We start from the raw sequence: 21,511 nt of genomic DNA on the forward strand, positions 1-21,511 counted from the left end.
GAGCCTGGTGGGCTGCCGTCTATGGGGTCGCACAGAGTCGGACACGACTGAAGCGACTTAGCAGCAGCAGCAGCAGCAGCAGTGTTATTACTCACTTATAAAAATGTTAAGCTAATTACTTATAAACAAATTAAAGGTTAAATTCAATTCTAACCAAACATAATTTTTCAAGTGTATCACTGACACTGTTAAGTGGGAATTAATATTATTTTACTTTCCAAACTACTAAAAAAAATAAAATTAATAAAATTAACCATTACCCCACCCCCAAAAATGAAGAAAATTTTTAAAAAAGAGAGAGAAAAGGAACATTAGGGGGAAAAAGTAAAAGTAAAATTCATATAAGTAGTATTACTGTAAGTCAGTATAACAAATTTTTTTTAATTTTTAAAAAAAGCTTAGTATGTCAGACTAGATAAATTCAACTGTGTACCATTTTACAAGAAGTTACTTAAACATATGATCACAGTAAGTCTGAAAGTAACAATGCAGAAAAAGAAACACTAAACAAATACTGTTTATATCTAATGGAAGAGCTCCAAACTACAGGAATCAACAGAATTCAAAACGGAAATAAAAATAATCCATCATTATGGTTAGAAAATCTAATATTCCTTTCCCAGTAATTAATAAAAATAGACAAAATGAGAGCACATCAAGGATAAAGGATATTTTAGCCAAACAATTAACAAATTTTAACTAATAAGCAAATATAAAATTATTAAACTCAACAACTGAAAATATTTTTTTCAAATAACAAGAGAACATTTATAAAAATTGATGACACAATAGACTAAAGAAACGACTGCAAAGGATTAGTGTCATACAAATTGCAATTATTTGATCACAATGTAGTTAATTTAGAAAATCAGATCTTGTGAGATCTAGTTGAAGTAGTTCTTAGAAGGAAATGTACGGTTTTAAATACTCATATTAAAAAAGAATAAAGGTCCAACATCAATAAATCAAGTATTCAATTGAAAATTTACAAAGAACAGCAAAATAGAGACTAGGAAGGTAAGAGGGGAACTTAAGAAAAAAAAGTAATACAAATAAATAATATTAGGAGTAGAAAAACAGGCTTATCTATAGATCTTGCAAAAAAGATAGTAAGAAAATTCTAGGAAGAACTATGCCAATAATTGAAAACTTAGATGAAATGGAACAATGGATTTAAAAAAAATTAAAACTGACATAACAGTGCATTTTAAACGAATCTAAATAGTCCCATAACAAAAAAGAAATTGAATCAGTAGCTTAAAATCTTCCATAAAACAAAGTATCAAAACCAAGTGGTTTTCCTTTGATCTGAAATACTAAAAGATTTTTTAAATACAATACAACCTATTTCAGAGATTAAAAACTCATTTTATAAGTATAATATAGAAATTATAATCAAATAAGCATATTGCAGAAATACAGGCCAAACATGTTATCAATATAATAAATGTATACAGATATGAGTTGAAAACTCTACTACATACTAATATTATACATTTCAAAAATGTAAACTAATCTAATATTATATCATTCATTATAGTTATCATTATGAAAAAGAAAACATATGCTCATCTCAAAAGTTATCTAGAAAAAGAAAAAATTTCTGATAAAATTCAATATAAATTCATGACAAAAAAGTCTTAGTGAACTTGAAAAGTGAATTAGTGCATGCTGTGCTAAGTCGATCGAGTTGTCTCCAATCTCTGTGATCCCAGGGACAGAAGAGCATACTGGAGTGGGTTCCCATGCCCTCCTCCAGGGGATCTTCCCAACCCAGGGATCGAACCCACGTCTCTTATGTCTCCTGCATTGGAAAGTGGGTTGTTTACCACTAGTGCCACCTGGAAAGCCCTGAATTAAGGTAACCTGACATAAATATCAAAATTAAGGTGAAACATTAAAGACATTCAAGTCAAGGACACCTGCTGTCTTCACTTCCTTTCAATATTAAACTGTAGGTCCTGGCCAGTGCAGTAATTTAAAGGTGCTGGGAGATGGAGAGAGAATCTGAGCTGACACTATACTAAAGCACGAGCTACCTACTTCAGGTGCTGACAGAACCTAAAATGAAACCAAATCAACTACTACTCTTCAAAAATTCCCACATCTTCCATTTTTCCTGTAATTTTTATCTGTAATAGAGAACAAACTGAACTGAATCACTGGGGAAAATTCTAAGCAAAACTATACTAAAGTGCAATAAAAATCCACCTTGAGAAAAAGTCATCTCATCAGCAAGTCTTTCAGTCAAGGGAGTATTCAAGCTGGTCTCACTTGATTTGCCTTTATGGCAACCTTCAATTTTATAGCATCACTGAGCAGGTGGACTTCACATCCAGTTTATGAGTTATTCCAACAACTGGGAAAAGTTTCTTATGGTCAAGGAAATGACTCTTTTGGGTGACTTCATCAAAGACATACAATACACCAGTGAGCAATGTTCACTATCCAACATTCACTAACATAGCCTCAAACAATGTATTCTGAGTATAAGTAAAATAATTTTGGTTTACAAATTTTTATTTAACTTTTGCAACATAAAAAGGCAATATATATATATATAGTTCAATCTATATGGCACATTGTCCCTACATAAATAAAGAGAAAATAATGCATAATATGTATTGAAAACATTTCTGGTATAATCTATAAAATATTAATCGTATTTGTTGTCTGTGGGAAGGAGAACATGTCTGTGCCATGCGGGACAGTAAAATTCGCAGTTTACCTAGCTTAGCTATGAACGGTCAGTCACATTAATTGATCTGGGAGATGGGGACCCAGTAAGAGAGTATCTGTAGTTGGGGCAGAGGGGTGAGAATAGAGCTGAACTGTCACAAGGTCAAAAGAAAATGCCTGAATCTGAAACGCAAGCACTACAAGCACAACATTTAAAGAAACAGAGGTATATATCAAAAGAAATCAACTCAGGGCTGAACGGTGATTCCCTCAGGGAAGAGGGAAATAGGGAAGAAGCAAGGCCCTTTGAAGAACTGTGTGAATATTTATGTGCAGGTATAACTGGATAAAAACAAAACTGAATTAATGATATAACTTTCAAAAAAGTTAATAAGCTTTTGGCAGCTAACCCCATTCAGGAAAACCTCCAAAATGAAACTTCTAATTATATGTTTATGTTATGGGACAGGCTTTAGAAATTTCATAAATGCTTATAATAGGAAAAACAAATAATGAAATGGAATAAAAGCAAAGGTAGGGATGAAACTGGGAAGTGAAGAGGAAGAAAAGAGAAGAAAAATGAAAGTTTGTTATTTTCCTCATTGTATACAATCACCAAACTTGAGAAATCAAATTTGGTTTAATGCATTTTTTTAACCTTGTATTTTTTTAACCTTAATATACTTTTTTTAATTTTACAGTATAGTTTTGGTTTCTGCCATACAACAATGCAAATCAGTCTTAATTATACATACACGTCATCACAGAGCACCAGACTGCGCTCCCTGTGCTACACAGGGACTTCTCACCAGCTGTCCATCTTAAACCGATAGTGTATATATGTTGATGCTACTTTCTCCATCCGTCTCACTCTCTCCCTCCCCCACTGTTTCCACGTATTTTTTAATATTACTGGCATTTTACTATGTGATCAAATACTCTTCCTAAATATACTTTTAAAGACTCTTTAATAATTATATAGATAATGTCACCACTTATAAAGGCTACGGAATTTTATGGAGTATATTGGTATTCCCCATACCAACCTTAAAAATATTTTTATAATTGTGAAATGGTTTGACAGTATTTTTAAAAGTTAAACTGTATTAACTACTATAATTTAAAAAGAGTGAATATGTAAAGTTTCAACTCATATTAGGAAATTTACCATGGGATTGTATCACTGACTACAAAATAGCATATTAATCATTAAGAAGAGGCTGATTCATTAGTCAATAAGAGGAGGTGATTAAAAATTTGTATGTACAAAAATCACATGATATTTTGTGCTGACCAATCAAACTGGATACATTTGAATCTATATGCAATTTAGAAGCTCCAGCGAAGGGGACTCAAGAAAGCTATCTAGAGGAAAAGGGCTATTTTAGATATGGATGTGGTAGCTCTAAGGCAAATACTGATGAATATATGAGTTATATTTTATGAGTTTTCATATTGAATATACATCATGATATGAAATATCTCAACTACTTGTATCATCTTCTTTTCCAATTATGTGCCCTTACTAGCAAAGAAGACTGTAAATTTTTAGCATAGATGTAATTCTCGAGTGTTTCTCTCCAAACTCTCTTCTTTCCAAATGCCCACACCCAAGTTCTGGGTACACAGCTGAATACATGATCAAAGGAAATATAATCATGAATTACCAATAAAAACCTACTGGCTCAAAAAACACATCTCTCAATTTCCTAGCATCCTCAAATTGATGCATGATCTTTTATCATCTGAACCAATCAAAAGTGTATCTAATTTAGCCATAGTTTACTAACATATCATATTTTGTTAGTGAACAATAGTTAAAAAGAAGAAAATAGCAACTGTCATCAAGCATCAATTTCTCAGAATCTTTTCAACACCACGTTATATTCAAACATCATTAAGAAAGAGTTGGCACCAATAGTAAGATCATTAAAGGCATCATTCACAAGTGTCAATACTAATTTCTATCAGCATTTGGAGATGGCACAGGGCATTCTTTTACAGAAGGCATTTCAAAAGAGAAGATGGGGGAGCTTATTTTTTCTTTCTTTTTACCTCATTTCCATCTTCATCAATTATTGAGATGTAGTTGGGAACAGTCTCATTTGGATAGGACAACAGGACATCATAATGGGCTAACTCAACAGAATCCAGGCCAAATTCTTTCCACTGAGCTTGAATTTCCTTTGCAAGCTGGAAGTTTTGTTCTGTTCCAGCTAAATGCGGTATCCGTGTAAAATTACTGTTGAACAAAAATTGAAAGTAGTTAGAAATTGTTTAGTCAGCCTTTGTCTTAAGTCAACAACCAAATAAATAAAGCAGATTTACATTTAAAAAAAATACTTTTAAATGCTACACCTTAAAAAAGCAAAGTGGTACCATTATGACATCAAATAGATTTTAAAGTGTTTTAAAATCTTCATGTTATAATTTGTACTCATTCAAGAGAAAAATCAGAAAAACTGATCTTCATAGAGAATTGATATGTGTACACCTGTAGAGGATCTCTCCATATTAGATGAGGAAAGTGTTCTATTCTTTCCTTAAGACTCAGGCATATTTGAACTTTCATGGAATTATCTATTTATTTCACCTTGTAAAATATAATTGGAAAGTAAAAAATATTTTCAGCCAAAGATCAAGCTGTGACATTCCAAGAACTACTGATAATTACATTTATTTTAAAATAATGAACATTATAGCAAAGCGAGAAACCTTTTGGTTAGCAGCCATTTTAAATTGTCTTCTTTAAGAAGTAATTTGGACATATTTACACAAGCTCAAACTGAATCGCTTGTATTCCAATCACCATGCATTCTAAGTATAATACTAAAAATCAACAATGAGAATTAGTCTGACCAAGAATATCTTTAACAAATAACAAACCATGTGGCTAAAATTTTAGGTACCACAAATATTTTCAAGAATAGACTAATTTCTCATTTAGTATGTGTAGATACTGGGGCTTTTGTTTTAAAGTTCTCTTTCTTGGAAATTTGTTGTTTCCTTGAAGATTCAGTTCACTGTTATTTTCAATTTAAATCGTTTCAAGAAAAAAAATCCCATATGACAAAGCATCATGTGTCATGAAACGACATTTATTCATTTCTAGCTTATAAATGTCTTGAGCTTCATGAATTTCTCATTCTAATTATGTAGGTTTTTCTAAACTCAATCTACTTCCATTCTTACAGTGATTTAAAAAAAAAAAAAAAAACAATGAATAACGAACATAGATATAGTCATCCTAATTTCAAGTGCTGAATCCCTTAAAAAAACTAAGGGAGGAAGGGGAGTCCTGGGATTAATTTTATAATTAGAGTAAAATCATTTAAATTGTTATTTACAAAAACAGTATTACAATTCTCATTCAATAAATATTTAGAAGTTTAAAACCCTACACAGGATTTCTAATGTGTATTTGCAAAATAAAGTAATGAAAAGAACACAATTTTAAGAGGCAGCTGAGGCATCTATGCATCTCCTCATCGACCTGGAAAGAAAACATTACACAGCCAACATGTTGCTATTTTATTCCTTATTACACAAATCCAAACTGTAACATAACTAAAATAGATGCAAAGTTTGCAAATTTCCTGAAGTCATAGCTATAACTCTATTCTTACATGAAAGAATTGTTATGAGAGGCTTGATCCTGCCCACACAGACACACACACAGGAGATCATTATCAGACTTTATTATCGAAATGACTCCCCTAAAACTAAATTCCCCTGCCAAATTCATGATGAACCTCTCTATCCAAAAAACTTTATTCCTTTTTCACATTTGGTCTCTATTCCTGTCAGCATTAAGGAGTGTCAAAGAAAAAGGCAGATTGAAATCAAGCAGTACCTCCAAGGGCCCTCCCAGATACAAAAGCCCCACGGTGCCCCCCGTTTATATTTTGTAGTAAAAGGCTTTAATCTCCTAGGCCTTCCGTGAGTTCCAAAGAGCAGACACAAGCAATTACCATTATGGAAGTGAGTGAATACAGAAATAAAGGAACAGTGGTAAAGCAAGAAAAGGAATGATAATTTAAACAATATAACAATCTGATACATATCTTTGAGCTGTTCTGCAGAAACTGAGAACCCCACATAGCTGGAGTATGGTGACTACGTGCTGACCACAAGGACATAGACCTGAGACTACTTAGAACCACAAAGTTGATGATTTAGATTTCCGAAACATCATCTGGTTACCTCATCACCAACCAATCAGAAGAAAGTCCATGAGCTGCAACCAGCTTCTCAAATGTTGTCTTTAAAAACCCTCCCCTTGAAAGCCATCTATGATTTCCGGTCATTTGAGTTTGAGGTGTCTGTTCTCTCTATTTGGCACCCTATAATAAACACCGTACTCCTTCACCTCAACCCAGCGTCAGTAGATTGCAGCAGGCTAGCAGACCCAAGTTTCATCAGGTAACTTGATGAGTGAAATTCCTGGTAAAAGTTTTGTTGTTATCAATCGACATACAACAAGCATGCTATGATCAGCGTTAGAATCGATTCATTTGAAGAAAAGTTGATCCTAAAAATGACGAGTAGGAAAAAAGATGTGTTTCCAAGGATAAATAAAATCAATTGCCACAAAATCGGTGTCCTACAGGTTTTGCCACTGTCTTGTTGTATGATCCTGGCCATGTCTTAAATTTCTCATTCGTTGTGAGTGCTTAGTGGCTTAGTCATGTCTGACTCTTTAAGATCCCCATGGACTGTAGCCCACCAGGCTCCTCTGTCCATGGGATTCTCTAGGCAAGAATACTGGAATCGGTTGCCATTTCTTCCTCCAGGGGATCTTCGCAACCCAGGGATGGAACCCGAGGCTCCAGTGTCTCCTGCATTGCAGATGACAGGATTATTGGCCCTCTGAGCCATCAGAGAAGCCCTCTCATTCATACAGAAGGAGAAAATTGCTACCTCACTAATACACAAAGATCTGAGGCTCAATGAGACAACTGGTAATAAACAGAAGTTTCTGTTTTTTTGTTTTAATCAATTGAGAAGTGTGTCACAATTTCTTGACCTACTAGAATATCAAGTTATTTTTTAATTTATTTGAATAATTTATTAACTATCCAAAATAGCTAACATCGTGCATTTAAAAAATAGGCACATACATCTCTGTCTGGCTAAAAAACTTTAAATATGTCCTAAGTATCATTATGTCATCTCAATTAATAAAGGGAGCTATTGATGTACATTTTAATACACTACATTTGGTTTACGAATGAACAATGCTTAGAGACATTAGGTGACTTAAAGACAACCAGTGAAAGGTAGAACTGGTTTTCAAATGCAGATCAGTGAAATTCTAAAACATTCCTCTAAAATAACCTTGTCTTTCAGAAAGCGTGGAAGAAGAATGCAAAATAATGAACAAATCTGAGACTTTTACCAGGTGTTACAAAACAAAAGGAAAACACAGGACAACCTTGCACGCCAAGGGAGACCGAAAAGGCAGTCCCTCCTTAATCCTTCCAGTCAGAGTCAGGTAACTTCGAAACAGTAGAGAAACTAGCAGTAAAGCGAAGGGTTAGAAAAGGGGAAAAGACAGATCTGAGCCTTTAATGACCCCTGACCTAAGGGTATAAATAGACTGAACAGCTCCAATGGACAAATGGCAAACTGGAATTAGGGGGAGTTCAGGAGGCTTCTGGAGATTCTGTGGCCCTTGGAGGGGTGAGTGGAGGTTCTGTTCATCTCTTTTTGTGTTAATGGTGAAAATTCTTGAGTTCTAAATGATGCCAAGCAGGGCCCTGTGGGGTTTCAGGCATGGAGGCCTTTTTGTCCCCCACTTCTCTAGGCAAGACTCTACCTTCATGACCTTCCCTGAGTTCTAAAGGGCAGACTCAAACAGCTGCTAATTAAGAGAAATCACCTGAAATCACCTGAAATATGGTGAGATTAAAGGAACCAGAAAAACTCATCAAGTTTAGGAGACCCAACCACCTGAGACCCTGCATACATCCTAACCTTGTCAGTTGGCAGAAGAATGCTAATACCTCGATCCTTGTCACATAACCCTATCTGACTGTTTAACCTCTTCCATTCTCCAGGGCTTCCCTGGTGGCTCAGATGGTAAAGAGTCCGCCTACAAGGCAGGAGACCTGGGTTCGATTCCTGGGTTGTGAAGATCCCCTGGAGGAGGAAATGGTTACCCACTCCAATATTCGTGCCTGGAGAATCCCCATGGACAGAGGATCCTGGCAGGTCATAGTCCATGGGGTCACAGAGTCGGACAGGACTGAGCGACTAACACTACACACTACACTATTCTCCAGGGAGAGGAGCACCATTCTTGAGGTACTCCCCCTCTGCCTGCCAAAGAAATAAAGTCACTCTTTCCTCCCCCATAACTGTCTCCATATTTCTGTTCATCACTGCTACACAGAGAGCCAAGATTTTGGCAGTATAAACAGAAGATCTTGGTCAAGGCCATGGAGAATAAGCAAAAAGCTGAGGGCCCAGAAAGTGAGAAGATATTCATTTTTCTTCTTTGCTGGTCACTCCACATCACAGAGGATGAGATGGTTGGATGGCATCATTGACTCAATGGACATAAGTTTGAGCAAATTCTGGGAGATAGTGAAGGACAAGGAAGCCTGGCGTGCTGCTGTCTGTGGGGTCCGAAAGAGTCAGACACGACTTGGCGACTGAATAACAACAACCATGTCACAGGTCAGAAAAGGAAAAAGGAAGCAGAGGTAGCACCTGTCTAGGAGTGAAGATTATGTCTAGCCAGACTCCCACTTTCATTACATCTATTATATATAACTACAGAAAAAGACATGGAAGAGGCAGAAAAATTTCCACAAAAAAATTTTTTTAATTCCATATCTCTCACCAGAAATGGCCCTTATAAAGACTTGACAGATGCCCTAGCAAATTTTATTCATACTTTTAATTTTAAAGACTATGTGTATATTCTCTCTGGTGTTAGTTGCCTCGTTATGTCCATCTCTTTGAGATCCCATGGACTGCAGCCCAACAGGCTCTTCTATCCATAAATTCTCTAGACAAGATACTGGAAAATGTAGTCATTCCCTTCTCCAGGGGATCTTCCCAACAAAGGGATCAAACCCAGGTCTGCTGCATTGCCTATCTATCTATCTGTTCACTTGCCTGTTTTTATATAAAATTATAACTTGCATTGGAGAAGGCAATGGCACCCCACTCCAGTACTCTTGCCTGGAAAATCCCATGGACGGAGGAGCCTGGTAGGCTGCAGTCCATGGGGTCGCTAAGAGTCGGACACAACTGAGTGACTTCACTTTCACTTTTCCCTTTCATGCACTGGAGAAGGAAATGGCAACCCACTCCAGTATTCTTGCCTGGGGAATCCCAGGGATGACAGAGCCTGGTGGGCTGCCGTCTATGGGGTCGCACAGAATCGGACACAACTGAAGCGACTTAGCATAGCATAGCATAGCATAACTTGCATTCATAAAGGAATCCTTTAATCATTATCAGGACTTCAAGTATTTTGTTTTGAAAGAGTCTAAGTATTCCAATCAATTACTCATTAAAAGTGTTTTATTTTTAGTTGTCTTGAAAATACCTTTTAAATTTATTCATTTACTCTTTTTCTCCATACCAGGGATAGCTATTTCAGGAAATAGGCAGCAGGTTTTTACACTAGGTCACACATATGCTCTCTAATTTCATGCTCATCATAACAGTATCACTATTCCCATTTTACAGATGTGAAAATGAGAGCTCAGGAAGGTTACATATTCACTCAGTTATGTTAATATCAACAGGCAAAGATGGAATTTAAACTTGTCAATGTCTGACTTCAAAGTCCAAATTTATTCTTTTGACTTAAATACATTATCTTCCTCTAAAACAGGAGTCAGCAAACTATGTTTTAAGCTGGCTCTTTACAGGAAAAGTATGCTGACACCTGCTTTAAAACATCTATCATGATAAAGTTCAGCTGAGGGTAAGACTTTTTTTTTAAGTCAGTTTCTGTTTATGAAATAATGGATCAAGCTTCTAAACAGAATAACAAAATTTTTCAACTTGATATAAACTTTGAAGTATCTGCTTACTACAAGAAGGTCTTGATGTTCTCTGCTTTCAACTCATCCAAAAACGCTTTCTTTACATTATGCTGTGGAATGTTAGTAGCTTCACTGGAGGACTTTATAAACCATCCTGCAAAAGACAAACAAATATAGGAATGGGGTATAAGATTACAGACAGAGCATATTTTTCCTTATTATTTTATTTATCATACGTAAAACACAAATTGTCCATGACCTCTGGCATTAACTGAGATTTCCTGAAGTTTTCTCTTGCCTACCTCCATCGGAAAAAAAATCATGCAGACAGACTTAATTACAAATCAGTCACAATATATTTTTAATCCAATTTCATTATGTATTGCTGTTATTCTAAGAAATGCTTTATGATATTAGCACTAAAATTAAATATACTAAAATTAAATATACTAATGGGGAAAAGGAAAGCCTAAAGGAGATCCACCTTCTTTCTCCTTCAAGCTTCTATCCCCAGTGACTACTCCTCTGCTGACCCAGAAGAAAGATTTAGTAGATGTTTAATGAATTATGAATATATTTCACGTACATAAATCATTTCAAAGAGTTGAAGGCAATTCAGTCTTATAATCTGTTCTGGTTCTGACACTAAAACAAAGTGTGATAAAATATTCTGTGCTTCCAGTTGAAGGCAGGCTTGAGAAGTCCAACTTCAGAGAGCTACAATGAAACTGCAAGACACCCAACATCTCTGCAAGACAGAGGCTAGAGGCAACGGGCAGGCAGTTCGCCCAAGACCATGATCCGTTGTAGTTGGCTTCATGAAAGATGATATGATTTGTGCATAAATGGTTACCAAAACCACCCAGCTAGCTTTTATGGAGCTTTCCAATTATTAATCACATACATGCTACACACATGCATATATACATGTGAACTGAAATAAATGGTTGGCAGCAAATGGAAATACAGTTCCACCAGTATGTTTAAAAAAAAAAAAAGGGACTTGGAAACGACTTTAAGATCAGGGCACACGGGGGATGAAATGCTTGAATAGAGATCTGAAAAATGAGTTGGATAAAGAGGATGGAGGCCTGTGGGAGGGAAGGAGCAGAGAATCCTAGGGAAAAATTAACATTAATAAAGAACGCACTCTGTGTAAGCCACTGTATGGGGCCAGGGCAACACTGGGTACACACTCAGTCACTTCAGTCGTGTCTGACTCTTTACAGCCCCGTGGACTGTAGCCTGCAGTCTCCTCTGTCCACGGGGTTCTCCAGGCAAGAATACTGGAGTGGGTTGCCATGCCCTCCTCCAGGGGATCTTCCCAACCCAGGGATTTAACACGAGTCTCCTGCATTGCAGGTTGGTTCTGTACCCACTGAGCCACCTGGGAAGCCCAAGGGCAACACTAAGAAGCACAAAATGCTTCTAAAAGACAGAAAAGACTTCCCTGGTGGTACGGTGGACGGGAATCCACTTGCCAACACAGGGGACACAAGCTGGATCCCTGGTTCAGGGAGACGGTACATGCCAGGGGCAACTAAGCCTCAGTGCCACAGCTGTTGAGCCTAGAGGCCAAGAGGTCCAACTATTGAGCCGTGTGACCCCCACTCCTGGCAACTAGAAAGCTCGAGCACAGCAAGACCCATCGTGGCCAAAAAAAAAAAAAAAAAAGACACATAAGATCCTAATCTTCGTGCTAATCTTGCCGAGTGAATTTCCCACGTTTTCAGTTGAGACAATTGAAACTCAAGGTGGCCGGTGTCCTTAATGAGCACACTTATCTCACCTAAGCCTCACAGCAACCCTGATATCCACATTAGTTATGAGCACAATGTGGTTCAAAGGGCACAAAGCAAGCAAAAAGAGACTGAGTTCGAGCCAATCTAGCAGGTTTATTGGAGAAGGAAATGGCAGCCCACTCCAGTATTCTATGCTGGAGAATCCCATGGCAGGCTCCTCTGTCCATGGGGTTGCAAGACTCGAACATGACTTAGCGACTAAACTACTATTCCTAGCAAGTTTATGCCCTGGTCTTCTAAATCCCAGAAAGGGAGCCCAGAATTCATAGTAGGGGTAAACTACCTGGGGATACCTTACACTAGTCTTGTGCATTAAAGTACAATTAGAAGCATCTCCTCCCCAGGAAAGAATAAAGTGCCAATTTACTACTCCCAGTAAGTTACAGCTATTGTTCTTATAAAGACTGACAAATAAGGCTAACAGATTTCCTCACTTGCTCAAGGTCAGGAAGAAGTTGCACAGTCTTTAAGAAAAATCTCAGCCTTGCTCACTGATTACCTTGGAGAGTTGGGTTAGGTCTGCAAGTTAGTACACAGGGGAAAACTTGAAAGCACTGCTGTTAAAGTTCTGCTCAGGGCACTGACAATAAGGTCAGCCAGTTACTAACTGTTCCTCTATTACTTACTTCCAAAAAGAGAGAAAGGGGCTGCCGAGAGGCAATGCCCAGCGCTCTCCTCACTGTACACATGAAGCAGTCTCAGGCACAAGACTAGATAAAGACCCCAAAGAGGTAGGAGTCGTTTCTTACAAAGCTTCTTGGACGATCTAGCAAATGCCCCCCAGATCCTGCGGAAAGGTGCCGATTTCTCGCAGGCCTGCAGCCGGTGGAACTTTCTCAAGTTCAGTTTCAGGGTTTCTGCACTCTCCTGACCCTGGGTGCCTGTCCTACAGCAGCCCGTCCAGAACGCAAACGTGCACCGTCCCCGGCAACTAAGTCCCACCTAACTCGCGGGAGCTGGTCCGCACGCCCCCCAGCCCGATCCCCGCCCCGGAGCCCAGCAGCAGTATCCCCCGCGGCAGGGGGCCCCGGAGCCCCGCGGGCCGCGGGGCAGCCGGCCGGGCGGGGGCCGAGCATGGCGCGGACCCCCGTCCTGCCCCTCGTACCGAAGAGGAAGCCGAGGACGAAGAGGCCGGCGCCCAGCACCACGGCCCCCGCGCAGAGCCGGCGCGGACGGCGCCAGGCCACCGAGGCCGAGTCGGTTTCGTGAAGCGGGTTCCACATCACGGCGCGCGGCGGCGGGGCCTCCGGGACCGTGCGGCGGCACCGCTGCAGCCTCGTGGGCGGCTGGGCAAGGGCGCCTTCCCCCGCCCAGCGCGGATCAGCCGGGCCGCCGGGAGTGCGCTCCCCGCCCGGGCTCCGCGGATCCCGCCCCCGAGACTCAGTCCGCTGGACTCTCAACCAATCCGGGAGAGCGAGAGGCGGAGCCGTCCGGGAGCAAACCCCTACTCCGCGGAGAGGTGCTTAAAAAAAGAGAAAAAGTTTGGCTTGAGGATTTCTAGCCCTTATTTTAAAATGAAAGGAAAAGGAGGAACAAAGGGAAGGAGGAAGCGGAGGACAAACGCTTCTCCTTTCTGCACTCCCAGGCCACAGTCCTATGGACAGAAAGAAAACTGCTTCGCGCGGAATTCAATGGAAGGGTCCTCTATTTTTTTTCTGTCTATGAAAATACATTTTCCAGGCTAGTTGGTAGACTAAATTATTTCTCAAGAACTTTTTCTCGGACCTGAGATCCCACTCGACTCTTTGCGACCCCGTAAACTGTATGGTCCACGGGATTCTCCAGGCCAGAATACTGGAGTGGGTAGCCTGTCCCTTCTCCAGGGTATCTTCCCAACCCAGATATGGAACCGGAGTCTCCTGCATTGCAGGCGGATTCTTTACCAACTGAGCCATCACGGGAGCCCCATTAAATACTATTACAGCCCTGTAATTAGTTGGTAATGGACAGGGAGGCCTGGCGAGCTGCAATTCATGGGGTCGCAAAGAGTCGGACACGACTGAGCGACTGCACTGAACTGAAATGAATGAGGAAAATCGAGTAGAAAACGGTAGTGCCCTATTTTGGCACTGATTTGGATTCAGGGAGTGAATTTTGATGTCAATGTGAGTTACCGCTCTGCAGTTTTTCCTAGTGAAGATCACTGATATTAATAAACTATTAGGAAATTATTCCTGCCTTTACATTACAGAGCCATTTTTTTAAAGAAATGATACTGGTATTTGCTGAAGGCGGAGACTTTATCTTGTTTCATATCCCAGCTGCACTTGGCACTCTATTACGTTGTGGGCGTGAAAATCAGTCTTTGTTGAATTAACCTGGCAAGTCTGCCGCTATGTCGCGTCAGTCGTGTCTGACTGTGCTACATCGCACATAATTTTACCCTTGTTCAGATAAGATCAGTCGCTCAGTCGTATCCGACTCTTTGCGACCCCATGAATCGCAGCACCCCAGGCCTCCCTGTGTCCATCACCAACTCCCGGAGTTCCCTGAGACTCACGTCCATCGGGTCAGTGATGCCATCCAGCCATCTCATCCTCTGTCGTCCCTTTCTCCTCCTGCCCCCAATCCCTCCCAGCATCAGAGTCTTTTCCAATGAGTCAACTCTTCGCATAAGGGGGCCAAAGTACTGGAGTTTCAGCTTTAACATCATTCCTTCCAAAGAAATCCCAGGGCTGATCTCCTTCAGAATGGACTGTTTGGATCTCCTTGCAGTCCAAGGGACTCTCAAGAGTCTTCTCCAACACCACAGTTCAAAAGCATCAGTTCTTCGGTGCTCAGCTTTCTTCACAGTCCAACTCTCACATCCATACATGACCACAGGAAAAACCATAGCCTTGACTAGACGAACCTTTGTTGGCAAAGTAATGTCTCTGCTTTTGAATATGCTATCTAGGTTGGTCATAATTTTCCTTCCAAGGAGTAAGCGTCTTTTAATTTCATGGCTGCAGTCACCATCTGTAGTGATTTTGGAGCCCAGAAAAATAAAGTCTGACACTGTTTCCACTGTTTCCCAGCTATTTCCCCTGAAGAGATGGGACCGGATGCCATGATCTTCGTTTTCTGAATGTTGAGCTTTAAGCCAACTTTTCCACTCTCCACTTTCACTTTCATCAAGAGGCTTTTTAGTTCCTCTTTACTTTCTGCTATAAGGGTGGTGTCATCTGCATATCTGAGGTTATTGATATTTCTCCCGGCAATCTTGATTCCAGCTTGTGTTTCTTCCAGTCCAGCGTTTCTCATGATGTACTCTGCATATAAGCTAAATAAACAGTTGGTATTTAAAGGATGACAATAACCACAGGCTTTATAAAAATCAATGATGTTCTTAAAATCTGCAAGGGAAACTGCATTCATGGCCTTTAGCTGGGACTGCTTAATGGGAACATTGTATTTAACAAATCCAGGAAATAGCAGAGCTTGAACCTGCTGGAGATAACAAAAAACTTGGGGCCCTGGAAGCTGCGGGAGGGGTAGTCAAGGAAAAGCAGACAGTTTACTTTGGGAAAGGCAGAGAGTGAGGACAGACAGGGCTAGATGGTAGAGAATCTCAGGTACTTTATATAAAGAATTTCTGAGCTAAGTAAAGAGATATGGGAGAATTAAAATGTCAACAGTGAACCGAGTCAACTACTAGATGACCTAGGACAGGTTAGGGTTAGGGAACCCTAATCCTAACCCTTAATATCTTTCTAACAATACCTTTTATTTCTTGAATATTGCCTAATGTTCTTGTTGTCAAATCTAACCAAGAATGGTAGAAGAAATACTCACTGAGCACTTTCCAAACGAGACACTTTATACACACCTTAACTTGTTTAATCATTGGTACATTTCATAGTTGATACTATCACTTTTTTCATTTTACACATAGAAAAACTGAAATTTAATTAGATGGAATAAATTACTCAAAGTGACAAAGCTGAAACATAATCCAATGCTTATCTTACTCTAAATCGCTGTCCTGTCTGCACTGAACATGGGATATATTTGCTAAGAGCTCTGCTTATATTGGGAGGAGCACTGGGCTTGAAGTCAGAAGACTTGGACATAAGCTTCAGTTCTGGTCCTGTCTAAACCCTAAATCCTCAAGAGTGACATAATGTATCATCTCATTTGTAAAAAAAAGAAATAGGATCATCTAATAACATTATTAAGAACTGTTGATAAAGATGTTCTGAAGGTTATATGTGACTGTAAATGAGGCAAATTATATTTATTAAATACAAGAAGTGTTTTTGAACAATATAAGAACTACATGACAATTTAGTTAATACCCTTTACAATGAGGTAAGCTACATTTGAGAAATCAGAGAACAAATGATAATTTGTCATCTTATAGAAAGGACTCCTTCTCCCCTCATGAAGCATACAGTTTAGCGGGAAAGACGAAGCTTTTATGAGTAATTAATGACTAATTAATATCATGAGCACATTCTACATGGTAAGCACTTACTATATGCTTTGAAAGGTAATTTTATTTGATTACCAAGATTTTGCCCAAAAGAATTTGAAATCTCTAAGAAGTGATTTTACAAGCCACACTAGATTTTTCTATTGTCATTTTTATTATTTCCATTTTATAGCTGAAGAAACTAAGCTTTAGTGAAGTTAAATTACTCCCTCCCCTACAAAAACACACGTGTTTTCTTTGATAAGTGTTGGATCACATTATACTTCTTTCTTTGACTATTGAGGAAAGATTATAGATGACCTTTATATAAAGACTTGTAGAAAAGTCCAAAATCCAGTGGAACATGCGCTTATTTCTCTTGATTATAACATTTATCATTCTGTATTGTAACTGTGTTTATATGTCTATCTTCCTGAATATTGTGATCTTTTTCGAGGTCAGGTACTTTATTTGACACATGTTTATATGCATAATATTTGGCACAAAATAACAATTTGATAAATATGCATTCATTAAACAAATAAATGAATGATTGAAGAACAATTTTAATGCTAAAAAGGAAAGCCTTTTGCTTGCTAATTCACTATGTAATACGTCACCTAGTGACAAATGATGAGTCTGTCATCCCTATACCTTGCCTGGGTGCCTATTTGAGTTTTCAAAAGCATTGATTTCATACGATACTCTCCCCAACCCTGAACCACTTACTTCCTCCACACATTTATTATGATTCACAAATTCCCAAGGAAAAACAAATACAAAATTTGTTTAATAATGCTTTATTTGAAAGTGTTCAAAATTGCAAATGCACTCCTCTATTTGCAATTTGCAAGTTTCAATTTACATTTTGCAAGTTGCAAAATACAACTCTTATTTCCACTTTTATATTCATAATATTTTCTCTTAAGAGCCTGCTTAAAAACACTTATGTTGTGTTCTTGATATTCATAGACATTTGCTACTAACACATTGATCTCTGCTGCTGCTGCTGCTGCTAAGTCGCTTCAGTCATGTCCGACTCTGTGCGACCCCATACACGGCAGCCCACCAGGCTCCCCCGTCCCTGGGATTCTCAAGGCAAGAACACTGGAGTGGGTTGCCATTTCCTTCTCCAATGCATGAGAGTGAAAAGTGAAAGTGAAGTTGCTCAGTCGTGTCCGACTCTCAGCGACCCCATGGACTGCAGCCCACCATGCTCCTCCATCCATGGGATTCTCCAGGCAAGAGTCCTGGAGTAGGGTGCCATTGCCTTCTCTGAATACACTGATCTCTAGTTTTCCTTAATTTTATGTGTTAGGCTTTTGTTGCACATTTTATTCTTATTCCCTTTCAGGTTTTAAGCTTCTTGGTGCCAGGAACAATATCATGTTCCCATCTATTTTCCAGAGTTATCACAATGCTTCATATATAGAAACATCCTTTTGAATGATTGGATGACATTATACTAAGAGTTGAAGCAATTATGAGATATGAGAGATGATTTCTATTACTGAAGAACTTTATTCAAAGGGGGAAGATAGGGCCTAAACAGAAAGATAAATTACAATACCAGAAAGCAAAGATTATGAGCCAAGAAGAATAGCAACAGCTGATGTTCAGGAAGCATTATGGGCTGCACATTTATACCTAATGATTCATATTAACCTCATTAGTGTTTGTTTGAAGAATACCTTGAAATATTTCATAGTGTCATATGCCCATCCATACACACAAAAATTGTGTGGCATAACTTTGTAGGTAGGTGAATAAGATAAACTAAAATGTGACCTGACCATCCCCTTCATCTCCCAGTGCATGAAATAATATATTTAGAATAGAAATATTAAATGAAGGAAACATAGCACACGCAAGTATAGTGTTTGTACATGAAAACGTAGTATTTGCATCTGTATTAGTTACCAAGTCTTACAGCATCTCTCGACTGAAAACTCCGCCTGTTGGGCCTGGCAGAGCGCTTCTCACATTATGCGTGCATGCTGTCACGTCAGTCGTGTCCAGCTCTGCCACCCTATCGACTGTAACCCACCAGGTTCCTCTGTCCATCGGATTCTCTGGGATAAGAATACCAGAGTGGGTTGCCATGCCCTCCTCCAGGGGACCTTCCTGACCCAAGGATTGAAACTGGGTCTTTCTATGTCTCCTTCATTGGCAGCCAAGTTCTTTACTACTAGCGCCACCTGGGAAGTCTTTGTCACATAATACTTATACAATAAAAGCTTTTAAATGAATGAAGTGTACAGCAACTACTAGATGATTAGTTATTACCTAGTTACAAAACTCTTTTAAACAATCAAGAGTATGGTACAAAATACAATCTATCTATTATTTAATTCAGTAATGAGAAAAAGTATTTTTGTCCTTTACTATTATATGCTCATAAAGGTATTTTATTCAATCTGAAAAGCATTTCTTAAAATTAACACCAAGGGCCAAGAACTGGTCTGGGTCACAAACACCAAACTAATAAGATTTTTCTTTGCTTCAGTTCGGATTTCTTACTCCTGGAACTTTGGCAAAAACAGGTTGCAAAGCCTTGTGAGAAGAAAAATTAAGTACAATCTAAACCCAAGTATGTAATCTCTGTTGGTTATTAGATCTACAAGACTGTTATATGAGTTGCTATAGTAACTACACATAGAGCATTATAGGCACAGTGTATTGGTCAGCATTTCAGGTAAATATGCCAAACACGTAAGAGTATCCTTGAAGAATCTTTGAAATGACACCAATGTTTCATTTTTGAGAAAGTAGATTTTAAACTCTAGAATATTTAGATTTAAACATAGAAATGTTTAGGTAATCAGATTATGTATTATTCCATTAATTACTTAGTATTTCAAAACTGTGGTTTGTGATATTTAAGAGAATTTGGTCTATTCAATTAGACTTGATTCTAATACAAGCTATATAATTGAATAATTCAATTACCTACTATCTTTATATGCAGTTTTTTTCTGAAATATGTAAAAGAAGTTAATATTCTCCATAATTACAAATTAAAATTTTAGACTGATGAGAATTAATTTTAAGTTCCTGATAAGATTTGTTAGATGATTGAATTGCCTAAAAATTAACAGAATACATTACATGTATAAATGCTGTTTAAAATGTTTAATAGTATTTAATTAACTAAGTGTGTAAACATAATACTAAAACTATAAAAGATCCCAGAGTTATTGTTAAAATTTATTAGATTTATAAATTGAATAAGATACATATGCAGAAATTAAGGAAGTTAAAGAACAAGTTTTTTCTTTAATTTCTAATTTCAATCAACCAAATAATAATTATAAAAGTTAAAGTAAAATTCTGAATAGATTTTTTAATATATATAAAACCTTCCCTTGCTGCTAAGTCGCTTCAGTTGTGTCCGACTCTGTGCGACCCCATAGACGGCAGCCCAGCAGGCTCCCCTGTCCCTGGGATTCTCCAGGCAAGAACACTGGAGTGGGTTGCCAATTCCTTCTCCAATGCATGAAAGTGAAAAGTGAAAGTGAAGTCGCTCAGTCGGATTTTTAAAATATTGCAACACAGATACTCAGAGAGTTTAGTAAGGTGAAATGCTAGTTCCCCAATGAATACTTTCTCTTCTGGACTAGATGATATCACTTCTCTTAAACTGTCTGGCATTCCTTCTCAGTTTCCTTTGCCAGCTCCTCCTTTACCAGCCCTTTAACTGTTAGGCTGCCTGAAGCCTCTGCCTTTGGCTCTGGGTTCTCTTCTTTCTGTAGCATCCCTTGAGGTGATTTTAAACTCCAAGCACCATCATGCCCTGGCAGAAACTGCTCACCAAACGTATTTCCTATTTCCTAGGCATACAACTTAGACCACAAGTCTCATTCTCCCTTGAAGTTAAGTAGGCCTATACTACTGTGTAAGAGTTAATAAAATATACAAGGAAGTATTATATACCACTGCCAAGCCTAGCCCTTAATACTTCCTACATAATCCTCTCTCTATTCACCTCAATTATGTGGCTGAATACACAAGATCTAGCAGAGATATCAGAGGCTCTAGGGAATGGTATAGCCTCAAGATACAAAAAGCATCAATTTCTGAATCACTGTTTGGAGGAATGACCAGCAATCAAGAATGTCTATTGGACTTTATAAAAAAAATAACTTCTAATTTTTTAATCCAATAGATACATTACAGAAGTCAGTGTCACTAAGTTTCACTTATCTCGATAGAATCCTCTAGTTTTTCACATCTGTTGTCTGCCAAGACTTCACACCCAAGATCCAGAATTAAACGTTCCATTGTTGAATTGAGATCTCCACCCGAGCGTCTACCCGGCCACTCAAACTTCACATGAACAAAGAGTAGCTGAGTGACTGACAATCAGTGTTATTAAGGGTTCTACAGAGAAACAAAGCTAAAAGGCTATGTATAAATATATGGAAGAGGAGATTTATCATGGGAATTGGTCATATGGTTACAGAGGTCAAGAAGTCCCACAGTCTGCTGTCTGAATGCTGGAGAGCTAGGAGAGCTGATGTTAAATTTTAGTCCTGGTCTGAAAGCCTGAGAAGGAGTGTGGGGGGATACATCTCTAGTCTTCAAGTCTGAGGCCCAAGAACCACTTCCTCTGATATCTGAGAGCAGGAAAA

At 38.5% G+C, this 21,511-nt stretch overlaps 1 protein-coding gene across 1 annotated transcript in view; it reads right to left on the reverse strand.

Moving 5' to 3' along the window:
- The window catches only part of LOC104999134 (glutamate carboxypeptidase 2), a 71,208-nt gene extending 57,401 nt beyond the window's left edge, over positions 1-13,807 (reverse strand). Inside the window, exons 1-3 of the mRNA XM_010854613.1 lie at positions 13,593-13,807; positions 10,734-10,839; positions 4,735-4,921 (exon numbers count right to left, since the gene is read on the reverse strand). Of these exons, the coding sequence (XP_010852915.1) occupies positions 4,735-4,921; positions 10,734-10,839; positions 13,593-13,710 (411 nt within the window). The 5' untranslated portion in view covers positions 13,711-13,807. The remainder of the gene's footprint in view (positions 1-4,734; positions 4,922-10,733; positions 10,840-13,592) is intronic.
- Between the last annotated feature and the right edge of the window lie 7,704 nt (positions 13,808-21,511).

The sequence above is a fragment of the Bison bison genome, unplaced genomic scaffold, assembly GCF_000754665.1.
Source record: "Bison bison bison isolate TAMUID 2011002044 unplaced genomic scaffold, Bison_UMD1.0 scf7180017853440, whole genome shotgun sequence".
In the NCBI taxonomy this organism is placed as follows: Eukaryota; Metazoa; Chordata; class Mammalia; order Artiodactyla; family Bovidae; genus Bison; species Bison bison.